Here is a 16,510-nt window from a genome sequence, read left to right on the forward strand (position 1 = left end):
CTTCACCACAATCTACTAATGAAACTGAATGAATACGGAGTCAGAGGAGTTTCACTTTCCCTTTTTATCTCTTACTTGAACAATCATAAGCAATGCGTTGATCTTGGTGAAAATAGAACTTCGGATTTTATGCCAATCGAATCTGGAGTACCACAGGGCTCCATTTTGGGATCTCTGTTGTTAATCATTTATATAAATAACTTTCCGCCTATTACCATATAAATGCCTAATCTATGCCGATGATACAACTCTTCTGTGTAGTAACCAAAACTGTGAGAAAATTTACAAAAAAAAAACAACTGTTCCAAACTCTATCACCACTCTAGGTACTGAATAAATACTCAATTTCTTCCGAAATTTGAAATTTATTGATTTGAAAATTTTCATTCAAAATATGTAAGAGTAATAATTTCCGAAACAAAAATATTATCGTCTTTATTACATATGTCAGCAAACATTTTTAACCTTATTACACTATTTATTGAATTAATTTTCAATACTCAAGTATTCATTTTCTGTATATGAATCTATATAGTGTGTAAAAGCCAAATGGAATAAATTCATTATTTCGGTTACTGTACATATTTATGAAAAATCCCGAAACATGTCAAATTTAGATTATAATTTGACATACTTAAACGGAAAAATGTTTCCCCTATCTTCAAACCCCGTCGAATGACAGGTACAACCCCTCAATTTTTCAAATGGGAAGTATAGGCTTGTAAAATATCGTTTGAAAGACGTTTTCATTCTATATTCAAAAATGTTACCGCTTTCCAGTTCATTGTAACAATCAATATAAAATAAATTGAAAACATATGGTTACCGAACTTCGACAAAATACACCCACAACTTATTGCAATATACTCAAAAATTACTTCAAGTTGAGGTATTGATAATGAGAAAGTGAGCGAAAACCATAGCAGTATAATTTTCAGATGGTATTCTTTAAAGACCTGTGAATAATGTCCGTGGCAACGTTAGTTTTAAATGCCTTGTCAAATTGTTTTGTATGTTACAAAATTAGTTGTCAGTATTTTAATTTAAGAATAAAGTTCGTTTACTTCAAGTCTGGCAAATGGTTAGATTAAAGGGACTGCATAAAATAACAGTTTTACAAATGATTGGTTATTGACATAAAACCCGAACACAACAAGAAGTAGCTCGCCTATTTGATAAGAAATTTCCTAATTTACCGCCCATTTCAAGGAACAATGAGCAAAATAGAGAAGCAGTTTCACGAGTTTGGTCATGAGGAGCGGATAAAAAAACAGCTGCCAATGCAATGAATGATGAACTCAAATTATATGTGATGCTTGAGTTTGAGGAAAACTCACATATACATTCAATGTTAGCCATATATCGATAGTACACATATTAAAAGAAAAAATGTATCCCTATGAAATGATACCTACTTAGGAGCTCATTGAAGACGATTTTGATAGAAGAACTTATTTTTGTGAGCAAGTGATGTACATGTTGAATAACAATATCATCCAATCAGAAGACGTTATGTTGTCTGATGAGTGTACTTTTTCTCTTAATGGTCATGCTAATCGGCACAATTGCCGCTACTGGTCAACGGAAAATCATCACTGAATGAGAACACACGCAATACCCTCAAAAGGTTCATGTTTGGGCAGAAATTGTAGAAAACCATATCGTTGGTCCCTTTTTCATTGAGGGCAACTTGAAGGGCGATAATCATTTGAAACTCAAAATGATGTCATTCCAAGTTTAGCCAATTTATATCCTGATCCAGGAAACCCTCTAGTTCCAGTGAATACGATATGGTTTTAATAGGATGGAGCAGGGAGGCGAGGATCGATTGAATGGCCAGCGCGATCACCTGATCTTTCATCATTAGATTTTTTCAAGGGGATATGTGAAGGGCAATGTGTACAAAACTATACCTTCAGATTTTAATGACTCAATAAAACGAATAACGCTTGCGATTAGGTCGGTCATGCCTGATATGTTGAATAATGTTAGAAGACAGTTTTATTTGAGATTAGGATGTTGCCAAGACGTTTGCGGTTAACTTAGTTAACATCCATAATTATTTTTCGTATTCTATATCCATTTACGTTTTGCATTGCATTTAGTTTTAGAGTGCATTTTATCGAATTTCGGTAACCACATGATTTCAATTTATTTTATCTTAATTGTTGCATGAACTTAAAAGCGATATCAAAAAATTGGGGGTTGTACCTATCATTCGAAGGGGGTTGAAGGTAGGGGTGATATTTTAAAGTAGTCAAATTATAATTTACATTCGACGTCTTCCGGGATTTTTTTTAATATGTAGGTACTGTAACCGTAACAATGAATTTATTCCATTTGGCTTTCACACACTGTATATATTTCACATAATATTAAAGAATACAAATTTATTTTCGATAATATTTTTGTGACACATGTGTATAATAAATTATTCAATTTTTTTACATAAGAATGAATAAGATAAATAATTCATTACATTCGTATAAATCATTTCTTGCAATAAAAACATTTTACTGTTAGGTACTGTCATCGTAGAGTAAAACATAAAATAATATACAGTATATACAAACCATCATGAAATCGACATGACTCCTTGCCTTCCCACACTTTATACAGCGTGACTCGCGGTCGATGGTAGGTTACACGTTTCTGGAAAACGCAAAGCATGATTATTCTGAAAATTTCACCTCTCACATTTCCTTACCTGTTCTATCGATCTAAAATATTTTCATACATTTTTGAAATTGCTCTGGTATTTTAATACTTTTTTATTGATAATGTCCTATACCTAGCTCTATCTGTTTTCGAGATAAAAAATAAATTGTGCTAAATATGGTCCAAAACATAGCCTTAATTGAAATTAAGTACATCAGTACTCTCAATTCATGAAAAGTTGATATTTTGATGATAGTTTGGACAAACTCGAAATATTCAAATAACACCAAGAAATCGACTCCATATCATACAGGGCGTGCTAAAATTACTATTATTTCCATTGTGCATAAAAGTAGTCAAAAGTTCATTTTTTCAAATGAAACCCCCTGTATATTACTCGGTAATTTGAAAGATGGAGAAAAATGCTTCAAGATGATATATTATGTCCCTATACCTAAATCGTCAAGTTTTCTCAATAAAGTCGCTTCTTCTAGAAACATAATCTTACTTTTTACCTAGAAATGACTGATTTTTGGTACAGTTGTTCCCTGGAAACTTTGAAAGGAAATTATTTTGTAATCTCACAAGCTTCCTCTCGTTCATTGGTGGTAATTCAGGATACATTTGGTTGAATTTTCTGCACGTTCTGACAATGATTTGATCACTTTGTTCATGTGTATAATAAATAATTTCATAAGAACTTCGTTTGAATATTCGATATTTGCATTCATTTTGGAAGATGATTCGAAACAAGGTCGGTAACTCTTTGTAAATAACTTATAAAAGTAACCGAACTGCTATAAGCTTGATAATTCCACTGCTTCTAGAAGAAGCGACTTTATTGACAAAACTTGATGATTTAGGTATAGGGACATGAGATATCATCTTGAAGCATTTTTCACCATCTTTCAATTCACCTAGTAATATACAGGGGGTTTCATTTGAAAAAAATGAACTTTTGACTACTTTTATGCACAATGGAAATAATAGTAATTTAGCACGCCCTGTATGATATGGAGTCGGTTTCTTGGTGTTAATTGTCCAAAACATCATCAAAATATCAACTTTTCATGAATTGAGAGTACTGATGTACTTAATTTCAATTAAGGCTATGTTTTGGACCATATTTAGCACAATTTATTTTTTATCTCGAAAACAGATAGAGATAGGTATAGGTAGGACATTATTAACAAAAAAGTATTGAAATACCAGAGCGATTCCAAAAATGTATTAATATACGGGGTGTTCCATTAAAAAAAATTAAGTTACTAAGACTTTTTGATGGAAGTGGCAACGCCGCAATGCTGTCAAAACTTGTTCAATATTATACTCTGTATGGTTTATTTGAGAATCAATAAATACTCTACACTCAGTAGTTGCAAAGTATCTATACATTACCTTCATTAATGTAGCTTAGGATAAATATGTACTGTTGGCAATATAACTTCTGTAAGAAGTTCTACAAATAAATTTGAAACCACAATACATAATAAAGAACCAATTTTGTCAAAATATAGGTATTTATTTGCAATCTGGTTGTTATCAACTGTACATTCGACCACTCAGTGTCTTCAGTTGAGAAATCATCACATGATACATATTTTATAAGAGTAAAATACCATGCAAATTTCTTACCACAAACTTTCATATGTATGTTGATAAGCAATTATATACATGCTCGGTATTTTGAGTAATTATCTAATGAACCTTTTTCCTGAAGTACGAAAAATCACTCACTAGCAGCGCTAGTAGGTCGGTAGGGGCAAACACTGCCTAATCCTCATATGATAAAGTACAATTAAAAAAGAATGTTTTTAACAGATGTTCCTGGAGCAAAACTAAAATTTGCAACTGTAAAGGATAACAATGTTGAGACATGAAAACATTGGCTTGCATGCCGTAATTTAAAAGTAACTGGAAAAAAAAGTGAATCAATAGACTGGTTAGTATACAGACTCTAGTAAAAGAGTAGCGGTAGATTCAAACTGTAATAAAAGAAATTCAAAATAATTATGAATTTCAGATTTATTTCCGAGTGAAATATGAATCAAATATAGATGGTAATGAAATATATTCTAATTAAATATAATCTGTTATCAGCTGTCGCCCCCATACGAACGACAACTCTCAGAAGTTGAGAAACTTGTGCGAGCTAAGGACTAACGAGGTCTTACCTTTTAACGTGTGATTCCTAACATTCCTAATTCAATAAACGATTGAAGATATATCTCATTCTAATCAATGGTAATTAACTATGAAAAATTTACTATTCATTTCATGTTTAAAGCATACGTATGATTTATGATGTACTGTTTGGAACCTTTGGTGTAGTAATGAATATTACTGGAGTTTTTTTCCCAACACCAAATCGTTATTTTTACACCTCGACGCGTGTTTCGATCACCAACTGATCATTTTCAAGAGGAAGATAAAACTAGAAACTTTTCAAAACTAAAGCTACTTATGCTATTCAGGTACATCATACAGGTAGGTAATCAGTAATACCACCTGTACAAGTGTACCACCCTAAATTAATTTTACAATTGGCTTTTCTATTATTTTACAATGTCCTTATGTATGTTTAAATGTTACAGCTATTTATAGAACAATTTTCAGCTATATAAAATTAGTTTCACAATATTGCCTATCTAAATATATTTACAATGTGTCTTTTTGTAGTAATCAGTAAACCCAACAATATTATTTCAACAAGCTATATAGTATGCTATTTGGTATTGGTCCGTTATCGTTATTCATAATATTATTACGTTTACTTATTTCTACACTCTCATAGGCATCTATTTGCCTGTTGTTGTTAACTTGTCTAACTAATTTTAAAGAACTGAAGTCTATGGAATGGTTTTGTTGCAAAATATGATGGGCGACTGCTGATTTTTCAGGTCTTCCATATTTTAAGTGTGCTATGTGTTCCTTATATCTCACTGTAATATTAAATTTATATAGCTGAAAATTGTTCTATAAATAGCTGTAACATTTAAACATACATAAGGACATATTGTAAAATAATAGAAAGGCCAATTGTAAAATTAATTTAGGGTGGTACACTTGTACGGCTGGTATTACTGATTACCTACCTGTATGATGTATCTGAATAGCATAAGTAGCTTTAGTTTTGAGTAGTTTCTAGTTTTATCTTCCTCTTGAAGATGATCACTTGATGATCGAAACACGTGTCGAGGTGTAAAAATAACGATTTAGTGTTGGGAAAAAACTCCAGTAATACTCATACGTATGATTATTTATTTATTTTTTGCACTGTTAAATCCACTCTCTGCCTCTCGTCACACGTTTGCTGTACTATTCCTAGGAAAAAGGCTCATTCAGATGAAATTTGATTTATTTTGATCCAAGAGGTGATTCAATATTATTGATACTAAAAATATTTGAATAACATAAAACTATCTTGCAAAAACAGGTCTCAATATCGAAATCTCAATCGTTTAACTTTTTCAGAGTTTAAAGTCTCAAACTGGTTAATTCACATAAACTAACTGATTTTGATGAAACTTTTCTCATTCACTGTAATGAAGATATTATTGATATCAGCTTGAATATAGTCTCTCATCAATAAATATTTATTGATAGTTATTTAGATGAATAATATACAAACAGTTATTAATTCAGTCTCCGGCCTGAAGAAATAGATGACGAAAAAACAACCTCTTTACTGGTCATACCATCAACTGGATGAACATTTTCCAAACTCATTTCACGACTTAGATAATTCCGAGTTGTTTTTCTTTTCAGTATTCTATGAAAATATTAATGATTTTCTCATAATGAACCCCCGTTGTGAACCTTCATATGAGTCTTCAGGTGGTGAGATCTTCGAAATGTTTTTCCACATAGGACACAAAGAAATGGTTTCTCTCCAGTATGAATAACACTGTGTTCCTTCAAATTCTTGGGATCTGAAAAGGATTTGGGACAAATACTACATTTCAACGGTCTTTCCCCTGCAATTAAAATTAGAATGTCAATACCATTTTTGAGTACCATTGATTTGGTAGCACAGTAATAGGTACCTGTATGTTTGCGCTTGTGGATATTCAAATAATACAAAGTTGTAAATGATTTGGAGCAATAACTGCACTTGTAAGAATTTTCCGATAAATGGGATTTTAAATGTTTTTTCATTACTGTTGATTGAGAAAAGCATTTGTTACAGAATTTACATGAAAATGGACGTTCACCGGTGTGAATACGTTTATGTGCATTAAGTCGACTACTGGAAATGAACCTAAAAAAAACAAAAAATATATGTAATAAACCAAAAGTCAATATTACATATTTATATGAAACAAATGATTGAAAATTCTAAACAAAACTTTCAACTTTGAGTAGCAGAACCTTCTTAGTTCTTCAAATGTTGATGTATCAGAAAACAATGCTTCAATGACTGATAACACGACAGATATTGAATAAACATCTGACAAACGTCTGTGAAAGTTTTCACGCAGATGCCATTCTTGCATTTGCTTCTCCAGCAGCAGGATTTCACTTACTCTAGTGTTCATTCACAAACCTGTATTAAGGCAGTTCAGGTCTGATGACAGACTGATTTTCTTTCGATGTCAAAAAACTTTCAATTGAGGTATTCAAAATTCAAGGAGGATTGGATCAAAAAAGCTTCTGGATTTGATGAAATATTATCTATGAATATAATTGATCTTTCTATGGCAGTTTTCCTAACTTTATCAAAACATCTGCAGTTATTCCGCTATGCAAGGGCGGCAATCAAGACGAAGTCTCAAACTTTCATCCAATTTGTCTTATTCCCTCATTAGCCAAACTAATAGAAAAAATTGTAAAAAATCGTTTGACTGATTTCTTAATGTTACATAATATAATAAATTGCAAACAATTTGGATTCCAACCGAAAAAGTGTACGAATGACGCCATATTGTTCCCTCTGAACGAAGTTCATAACAACATTAACAATCGCGATTTAGCTGCAGCGATGTTTTGTGATTCATTCAAAGCATTCGATTGTGTAAATGATGGAATACTGCTCAGTAAATTGTATCATTATGGCATTAATGGAATAACTCATAATTGGTTTGAATCTTACCTCACTGATAGAAGAACATATCCACCAAAGATCTGGCACACAGCATTGAGAAGAGCCAAAATGAAGCCAAGTCAACCAAATCGCGCGGGAAGTACGCGCGAACCCGCCATTACAGAAAGTGGGCGCAAAATCCGCACTGTAAATGACACGGCAGAAATGAGAGCTTCAGTTTCAGTTGACACGGCTAGAAGAGTACTTCGACCACGTCACTGCCTTTTGACTGCAACTGCCATAGTTGCAGTCGAAAGGTTTGGAGATTACAACCAAAGAAGACTACGGCAAAACCCGGAAACCAACTAGAATATTGAATTTAATAAAACATGTAAATGAATAAATTTAAGTTTTTAATCAGAAAACCATAAATCAAGCAGATAAAATTAAACAGACCAGATTTGTTGAGAAAGGAAAGTCTATCAAGAATTTAGGAAGCAATGGAGTGTTTTTTCTTATTAAAACGATTATGTGCAAACCACTCATGGAAGCTACAGGTGAGAATAAAAACGCATGCCATACAGCAGAAAATGCCTCTGGACTCCAAATCATTTTTTTTTCTCAAAATTTCAAGTGTTATTCAAAAGTTGGGACACCTTTAGGACATGTGTTCATACAAAGTTTCATTTCAAAATTGGGCCCAAAACTAACCTCCTTAAACATTGGCATATTATTAAGAAATACCCTGTATAAATTAAAGTCATGTTTTCTGATTTTATATGAAATTAAATTGAAAATTACAAACTCTACATTAACTCATCTGTAGCAAGAAATAAACATTTTAGCATCTTAGATTTGAAATATAGTGATATTCAATGAATAATCATTTCATTTTTACTCTACCTCTTTTCACATGTTTGACAGCCATATGGTTTATCTCCTCTATGCCTTCGGAGATGAAGAGTCAAACCAGATGACTGCCTGAAAGATTTTCCACAAATTGAACACAAGTGGGATAGTCCATTGGTTCTAGAAGGGTTTTTAATTTTATCTATTTTGTGACATTTCCTCATATGTATTGTGAGAGAACCAGACTGAGTAAAGGATTTGTGACACAAAATACAGGAATATGGCTTATCTCCTGTGTGAATTGACATGTGGCGTTTAACATCAGTTGCCCTAAAAATGAATAGAAACTATTGAACTTAACGAGTTCTGTAACAGAAATGTATTATAGAGTATTTGGAGACGGTTTGTTATTGTCTAATTTAATTATCTCCTCTATATTGACATACATTTTTCAATCAGTTACCAAGGCATGTTTTTATTTGAAATTAGTTAACAGCAATTGTTTTTGAAAATTGTTGGAGTTCTGAAATAAAAAAGGTAATTTGGTAAAACGAGCCTAATTTGGATTTGCAAACTCTCAATAAGTACCAATGGCTGTGACAATAGTAGAGGTCAATAGTGAATTGGGGTTAAGTGGTAGTACACCCGACTTACAATCCAAAGATCATGGGTTAGAACCTAACTTCGACTATTGAAACTATTGAACTTGATGAGTTCTGAAACAGAAATTTATTATAGAGTAGTTGGAGATGGTTTCTTGTTGTCTAATTTAAATATCTTCTCTATATTGACATACATTTTAAATCAGTTACCAAGGCATGTTTTTATTTGAATTTAGTTTACAGCAATTGTTTTTGAACATTGTCGGAGTTTTGAAATAAAAAATAATTTAGTAAAACAAGCCTAATTTGAATTTGCAAACCTTCAATAAGTACAAATGCCTGTGACAATGGTAGAACTCAATAGTGAATTAGCGTTAAGTGGTAGTACAGACGACTAACAATCCAAAGAACATGAGTTAGAACTTAACTTCAACCATAGTTGAATTTTACTGATGCTGCTACTTAATTTGGATGACTAAACTGCATATAGCCATAATGCTCCTTAGGAGGCTTGTGGAGATATCAAGGCTAATGATCATAGCAGTCTATGCTTTTGTGTATTCAGATAAAATACCTCGATCTAGAGTCTCAACTAATTATACACTCCAATCATTTGCTAAGCAAAATTTCGAAAATGAGAGATTATTACACATTTCGACCAATTGGTATTACTACACTCAGGATTTAACCCTCAAATATAAGTTTATGTGTCAATTGATAGAATATGCTATTTTGGAATCAGGATGCAGGAACCATTCTACAGCCTTGTAAATGAAATTTAGTGGAATACCTATGAGATTTTCACTACAGTTTACAAAACCACAACATGTGTCTCACTATGCAATAGCTTTCTCAAACGTACTCTAGTACGTAAACGCTTGAGACATCTAGAATTGTTAAATGAATTCTCAGGAGACTGATATCTTGTTTAACTTGGGTTTGAACACAGGACCCCTGGGCGGAGAGCCGGATACTTGACCACTTTCCCAATTCACTACTAAAATAATCTGTTGTTTTTCAATTATTCAGATGTAGACACACTGAGATGTTTCAGCAAGTACCTCGTAAATTTCTTAAAGCAGATGCTACATCTTAGTTTTTCTGTATCAAAGTGTGACCTAGAATGGCTTTGTAACTGTATCTCTGACAGAAAGTTTTTGCCACATTCATTACAATATAAATAAGTGTTTTCTTGCACATATTTTTCCACAATGTCTTCATTATCAGAATCTCTGAGATTATTAATGCTTTCAAAATCATCTTTCTCCTGGATATTGTCACCAAAATCATCCTGTTGATCATGGTCAAAGTGATCTGTGTCAAGTGGTTTTATTTTATTTTCCTGGCACAATTCTTTATTAGGTTCATTCACAGTATAACCCTTTTCCTTCAGGACTTTTTCACTGGAATCTTTGAAAAGTTTTTGTAGCTTCTCTTGTGTCTGGTAACATTTCTTTTGGAATAGATAAGATTCAGTTAATTTTTTTAAACAAACTTGACAAATACATTGTGGGTAGGATTCACTTTTTGTGACCTGAAAAAAAAACACCATATCATTGTCCTGTAGGAAATATTTTGAAATATGGGTACATACTTCAATAGATGTAAATTTCATAAAAATGGAATACAATTTTTCTTCCTTCGACTCTATGGAGACTGATTCAAATAGTGAAACAAAGTCATTTGTAGACTCCAAACAGGTTCTGCATATTACATTTTTATTGAGATATGTGTTTTCCATAATAATATATTATAGATAAGCTATCAAAAAATTATTAGAAAATTCATAACAAAACCAAAAAAAAAATTAAATCATAATCCATAATGTATTGAACACAATAAACAAGCAAACTTGAAATACTTGAATGAAAATTATGTTTAAGCTTTATTCTGTACTACTGTACTCAAATATTGAATATTAAAGCTCTCAAGTTCACTTTTCGAGTTGTGTTTGTGTCGTTGTGTTTGTTTGTGTTCAAGTTCAAGAGTTCAAGTTCAGTGCAGTGTTGCCGATATGGTAGAGTTGGCAACATCCCAAGTCGTAGTTCCCAAGTTCGTCGACATTCGATGAGTTAAATACATCTCAAGTTAAATAGTCATACTTTCCAAAAAATTACCGTACACCGTTATGAAAACTGGTTGAAAACGTTATGAACTCAACATACTGCATGTGGCAGTGTTGAACTTTACTAAGTTTTGCGTGTTCATGCTATTGATCTTCATTCATTCTTTTCTACGTTTCAATGCCATATAGGTACACCCTGCACTATGGTGAACAATATCAGTGAGCAACCTAACATCTTCAGGTACCTCAGATGACACTGCAACTGTGGCAGAGATGGATTCAAATGGAGAAGAAGCAATACACCTGGCACCGCTGCTTTCTGATATTTATAAATATATACAACATAGAAATCATATACGTTACATTGCCTGCTGGTGTAGTTCTGAACTAAAGGAACAGGTGAATTTGTAATTTTTTTTAAATTCTTGTAAAAGGACTATACTTATATAGCGTAGTGTGAAAAAAAAGTTGCAACAGCTTACAGTTCTTGTTATTATGATATATAACATACTCTGTATATTTTGTAATATCTATATTGAAATGTCCAAAAATGGATCGTTAGATATAAAAAATCAATGAAAAAGAAAATTATCCAAGCATCGTAACTAATACGATGCTGAAGGTATGCACAACAATTTATTTTCAGAGTGAGATTTTTTTCTATATAGTGAATAAACCATTTTGTAATATGTTGTATGATTGGGATGTTTGTGATAATTACTCTTTATGCTCCAATAGTTTATGATTCATTGATTGGAATATAAATATGACTGACATAAGACAAATTGTGAGTTAAAAACAAACTGAACAGTAAACAAACTTTAAGAAAAGGTTTTCCAGATGCTATGTTTAGAGGTAGGCTCTCAGTCATAGTAGGTAATGAATCACATTTGATAGGACAGGGGCTGGTACTTAAATTAGCGATGTCTTCGGCGAACAAGCTGAAATATTTCGCATATTACACACCTACATAACACCTCTATCCATATAACATACATAGAAGACAGGCTCCATAGGCTTGTTTGAGAAAAATATGTTGCCTACCTATGATAATTCGCAGACACAAACAATAACCTGCCACAGGGAAGTTCTGAACTTAAAAAAGCACAAGCAAATAATTATCAGCTCAATGACTTAGATGTTGTTTATTAATTAACACATCGTGGTTCGGTGGTCTATCTAAGAATTTCTTCTCAAAACTATGTGAGTCGACGAATTTTAACACAAAAAATATATCTCGCTACTGGAGTGCTACCGGCCTACGGCCACGAATAAAAAACATTAAGAGAGTTGTGATACCGGATTTTCTCCCTTACTCCGTTAATAGAGTTTTAGATAAGTGACATGGTAAACTGCCCATTCAGAATAGTCACAAAGATTTTTCAGTACATAAGTATTCTCACAAATACTTTTTTGGATTCCGTATGGTCCTTCTAATAATAATAATAAGAGTTTCTTCGTTTCTGCATGAACCACCGACGAACCGCTTTCAAAAGCACCAAATCATCTACTTCAAACCGGCTTACTGAGGTATACATCCCGACGTAGAGCTTGTTAATGTTAACCGAAGAAATCCGTCAAATAAAGTAAAGTCCCATCTACTGTGCTTTATTACTTTGACCGAGACCCTACCAAGAAATACAGCATCTCGAGATACCGGTACGTAATACAAGTGAAATCGTTATATTCACACGAATAACAAGGGAGGGGAAAACTTATAAAACATGATACTACATTTTTGTGTTATACTCTATATGTGTATCTGAAAGCTAGTGGTCTTTACATAAGATTGCTATCTACAGACGCTTCTGAATTAAACCACTCTACCTGTAGTTCTACTGTACCTTAAACATATGAACTACTAACCTTGTTTTAGATGGAGGAAAGTCGTGTTATATGTCAATGGTGAATTTTAGTACCTAGTTGTAAAGTGACTTTGTTTACAATTATTTAAGTACTTGGTAAAAAATATAACTAAGTTGTGTAGCAGGTATCAATGTCTGGAAATAAGACAAGTTTGTACTAATTCCTTACGAAATTCATGTATTAGAAGTAGCATTTTTCAGCTTCTGCAGACCTGTTTTGTGAATTTTTCGAAGTTCTAGTTCATAACATTATTTTTACAAGAAAACTTTATCCTGAAACGGTATTTGCCAAGAAAAGAAAGTACGGAATTCCAATACATCAGTGCATTCATCCAGACGTAAATGACTACATCAGTCAGTGTCTAAAAGCTATAATATTTCACTCTAGAAAAAATCAGTTGACAAAATTATTCCTGTGCTTTCACGATAAGGATCATATACGCGATCGTTATGTTTTTGATGTGCTGAAATTGAAAAATTCTACAGAAAGGTATGTGTTGTATAAAATCACACTTCTGAAGACAAATCATAAGACATGCCAAAACCATAAAACAAATATGAATAAAGATACACTGTTATTATATACTTCAACACTCCATTACTGGGTATTTATTCTGAGGCAGTCTACCGTTTGTATTGTATCTCTAGATATTTGGTGCAATTTTTGAAAATCAATGATTCTGATATATTCAATAAATGTTTGAAACAAAAATTACATTACCTAAGCTCTATTCTTAGAACAGTATACAGTGTGTAACAAAGAAAACTTAACAGAGCCCTTTTTGAATATAAAAAGTAAGATTTTTAAAAAAAGCTCGGACATGTCGATTTCTAATTAAAGGGGACACCTTTCAGACTAATCAGATTTTTTGTAGGACACACATACACGTCCGACGACCCTTATTTAGATAGGGAAAGTAGGTCGAGTGGCACCTTGTTTTAAAGGTCTTTTGAATACCTTTACATCTCTGTTAAAAAAAATGTTTGTAACGATTAGTTTTCGAGATGATTTGAAGATTTAAAAGTATTTTTATTGAGTTCAACTCTTTTTGAAATAAATCAAATTGTTGTTAAGGTACAATTTACATTCAGAACTTTCATAAAAAAAATAAATTTTTGCTTTTTATGACAACCTGCTAATACGTGTCCATTTGATTTCGTAAAAAAGTAAGAATTATTTGTTTATTACGAGGAGATTTTTTTGGAGGATGGGGTTGGTTACCACCCTTACATTTGAGGTAAATTGAGTGGCACCTCCTTATGAAGGTTGCCTTTTGACGTGGATATTTTATGCTTCTGATAAAAAAGTGAATCATACTAAAAAATTACCTACACAACGAATACAACCTGCTGATTTGATTGAATGCTGATGACACAGAAAAGTTTAAAACTGTTTTAGGGTTAATACATCCCAATAATTGTTTTTAAAGCACACACAAAAAAAATAACACCTAATAAGGGTAACTCACATAGGAAATTTAGAGTAAATGTTCAAAATGTGCGCTATTTTGCTCCATGCAACAATAAAGATTTAGTTCGAATTTTACTCTTACATTATTCAACATCTCAGGAGTTATAGCTCGGCATTCATCAATAATTCTACGATGTAATTCATCCAAATTGGCTGGCTGTGTAGCATATACTTTAGACTTTAAATATCCCCACAAAAAGTAGTCCAGTGGTGTTAAATCTGGTGATCGTCCTGGTCATTCAATTGGACCTCTTTTGCCAATCCATTGTCCTTCAAAATGATTATTCAAAAAATTTCGAACCTGGTGACATAATTGGGTGGTGCACCCAATTGTTGAAAATGGATAAATTCATCTTGACATCTTGGATTATTTCAACTATACGAGGTTGTATTGCCTCTTCAAGAAGTTGTAAATAAGAATCACCGGTTAAATTTCCATCAATGAAAAATGGACCTATAATATGATTGCCTAATATCCCGGCCCAGATATTCTACTTTTGGGGATGTTGGGTATGTATTTCTGCGTATTGTCTTGGGTTTTCATCCGACCAATAACGGCAATTGTGACGGTTCACGCAACCATTTAAATATAATGAGCTTTCGTCCGAATAACAGATGTTATAAAGCAGCTCGGGATTTTGCAATAATCTCTCACTCATTCCCTCACAAAACTCCTGTCTTCGGTCAAAATCATCCTCATTGAATTCATGAACAAGTTTAATTTTGTAAGGATGGAATTTGTGGTTTTTAAGGATTCTCCATGCGCTCATATGGCGTATTCCGGCCATTGCTGATAAACCTCTGGTACTTAACCTGGGATTGGCGATGACTTGATCAATCACTCCAATCGCATTTTGCAATAATCTCTCACTCATTCCCTCACAAAACTCCTGTCTTCGGTCAAAATCATCCTCATTGAATTCATGAACAAGTTTAATTTTGTAAGGATGGAATTTGTGGTTTTTAAGGATTCTCCATGCGCTCATATGGCGTATTCCGGCCATCGCTGATAAACCTCTGGTACTTAACCTGGGATAGGCGATGACTTGATCAATCACTCCAATCGCATTATCGTCATTCACTACCCTTCTCTGAACATTTTTTTTCTTATTTAAAACCGAACCTGTCTCTCTGAATTTTGTGACCAAATCCAGAACGTGATTTCTGCTTGGGTGTTTACCAGGGTTTTGCTCGTTAAATAAAATTGATGTTCTATTAGCATTTTGGTCGTTGCCAAAAAATAAAGCAAAAACTGAAACCCTTTCAGCAGTAGTATAAGGCATTTTTAAACAAATAACAATACACGACCCGTTTAAACAAAACAATCGAACGATGTACTAATGAAAACTGGAAGAAGAGGAGTAGGTATTGATTTTAAAATAGGGATTTTATTTAACAAAAAACTGATAAGAAGAACTGCTCGAATTTTTTTTTATTTAGGCATACAAGTTACCGAGTGGTCTATCTGATGTATTATTAACATGGCAATTTTAACTTCAAATTATCTCAAAAACTAATCGTTACAAAAATTTTCTTTTAACAGAGTTGTAAAGGTATTCGAAAGACCTTTAAAACAAGGTGCCACTCGATCTACTTTCCCTATCTAAATAAGGGTCGTCGGACGCACCCCTCCGAGGGGGTGCGTTCTATAAAAAATCTAATTAGTCTGAAAGGTGTCCCCCTTTAATTAGAAATCGACGTGTCCGAGCCTTTTTTAAAATCTTACTTTTTATATTCAAAAACGGCTCTGTTGAGTTTTCGTTGTTACACACTGTATATAAAATCATTTGACATCACCTCCAGCTCTAATTGAAATTTCACTTATTTACTGTCTTATTTATATTTTCAGCATTCTTCTAGATAATAGATCTAGAATGCTTGCAAGGTTTTCCAAAACCTTTTTTTTTTTCAGAAGTGCCACCAATTTCACCACCTTAATAAATTTCCAGTGCTTTCTTTTTCTAAATGGGAGGTATT

At 32.8% G+C, this 16,510-nt stretch overlaps 1 protein-coding gene across 1 annotated transcript; it reads right to left on the minus strand.

Annotated features, from left to right (window-relative positions):
• Positions 1–5,532: 5,532 nt before the first annotated feature.
• Positions 5,533–10,932, minus strand: LOC111517842 (uncharacterized). Its single transcript, XM_023174123.2, has 5 exons — positions 10,727–10,932; positions 10,194–10,666; positions 8,585–8,860; positions 6,705–6,919; positions 5,533–6,635 (listed from the first exon to the last, which is right to left on the minus strand). Exons 1-5 carry the CDS (start codon positions 10,871–10,873, stop codon positions 6,454–6,456), a joined length of 1,293 nt encoding a protein of 430 aa, XP_023029891.2. The 5' UTR covers positions 10,874–10,932; the 3' UTR covers positions 5,533–6,453.
• Positions 10,933–16,510: the final 5,578 nt, after the last annotated feature.

The sequence above is a fragment of the Leptinotarsa decemlineata genome, unplaced genomic scaffold (genome assembly GCF_025532065.1).
Source record: "Leptinotarsa decemlineata unplaced genomic scaffold, Ldec_3_MD MMD2_tig00000505_RagTag_RagTag, whole genome shotgun sequence".
Classification (NCBI taxonomy): Eukaryota; Metazoa; Arthropoda; class Insecta; order Coleoptera; family Chrysomelidae; genus Leptinotarsa; species Leptinotarsa decemlineata.

Bases quoted from the DNA above. Each gene is read 5' to 3' on its own strand.
- LOC111517842 (XM_023174123.2), bottom strand. From the start codon at position 10,873: ATGGAAAACACATATCTCAATAAAAATGTAATATGCAGAACCTGTTTG. The intron at 8,861-10,193 runs GTACTTGCTGAA...ATTCATTTTTAG, and splicing joins TGCTTTAAGAAATTTACGAG to GGCAACTGATGTTAAACGCC. The intron at 6,636-6,704 runs GTACCTATTACT...TTTTAATTGCAG, and splicing joins CCACAAGCGCAAACATACAG to GGGAAAGACCGTTGAAATGT.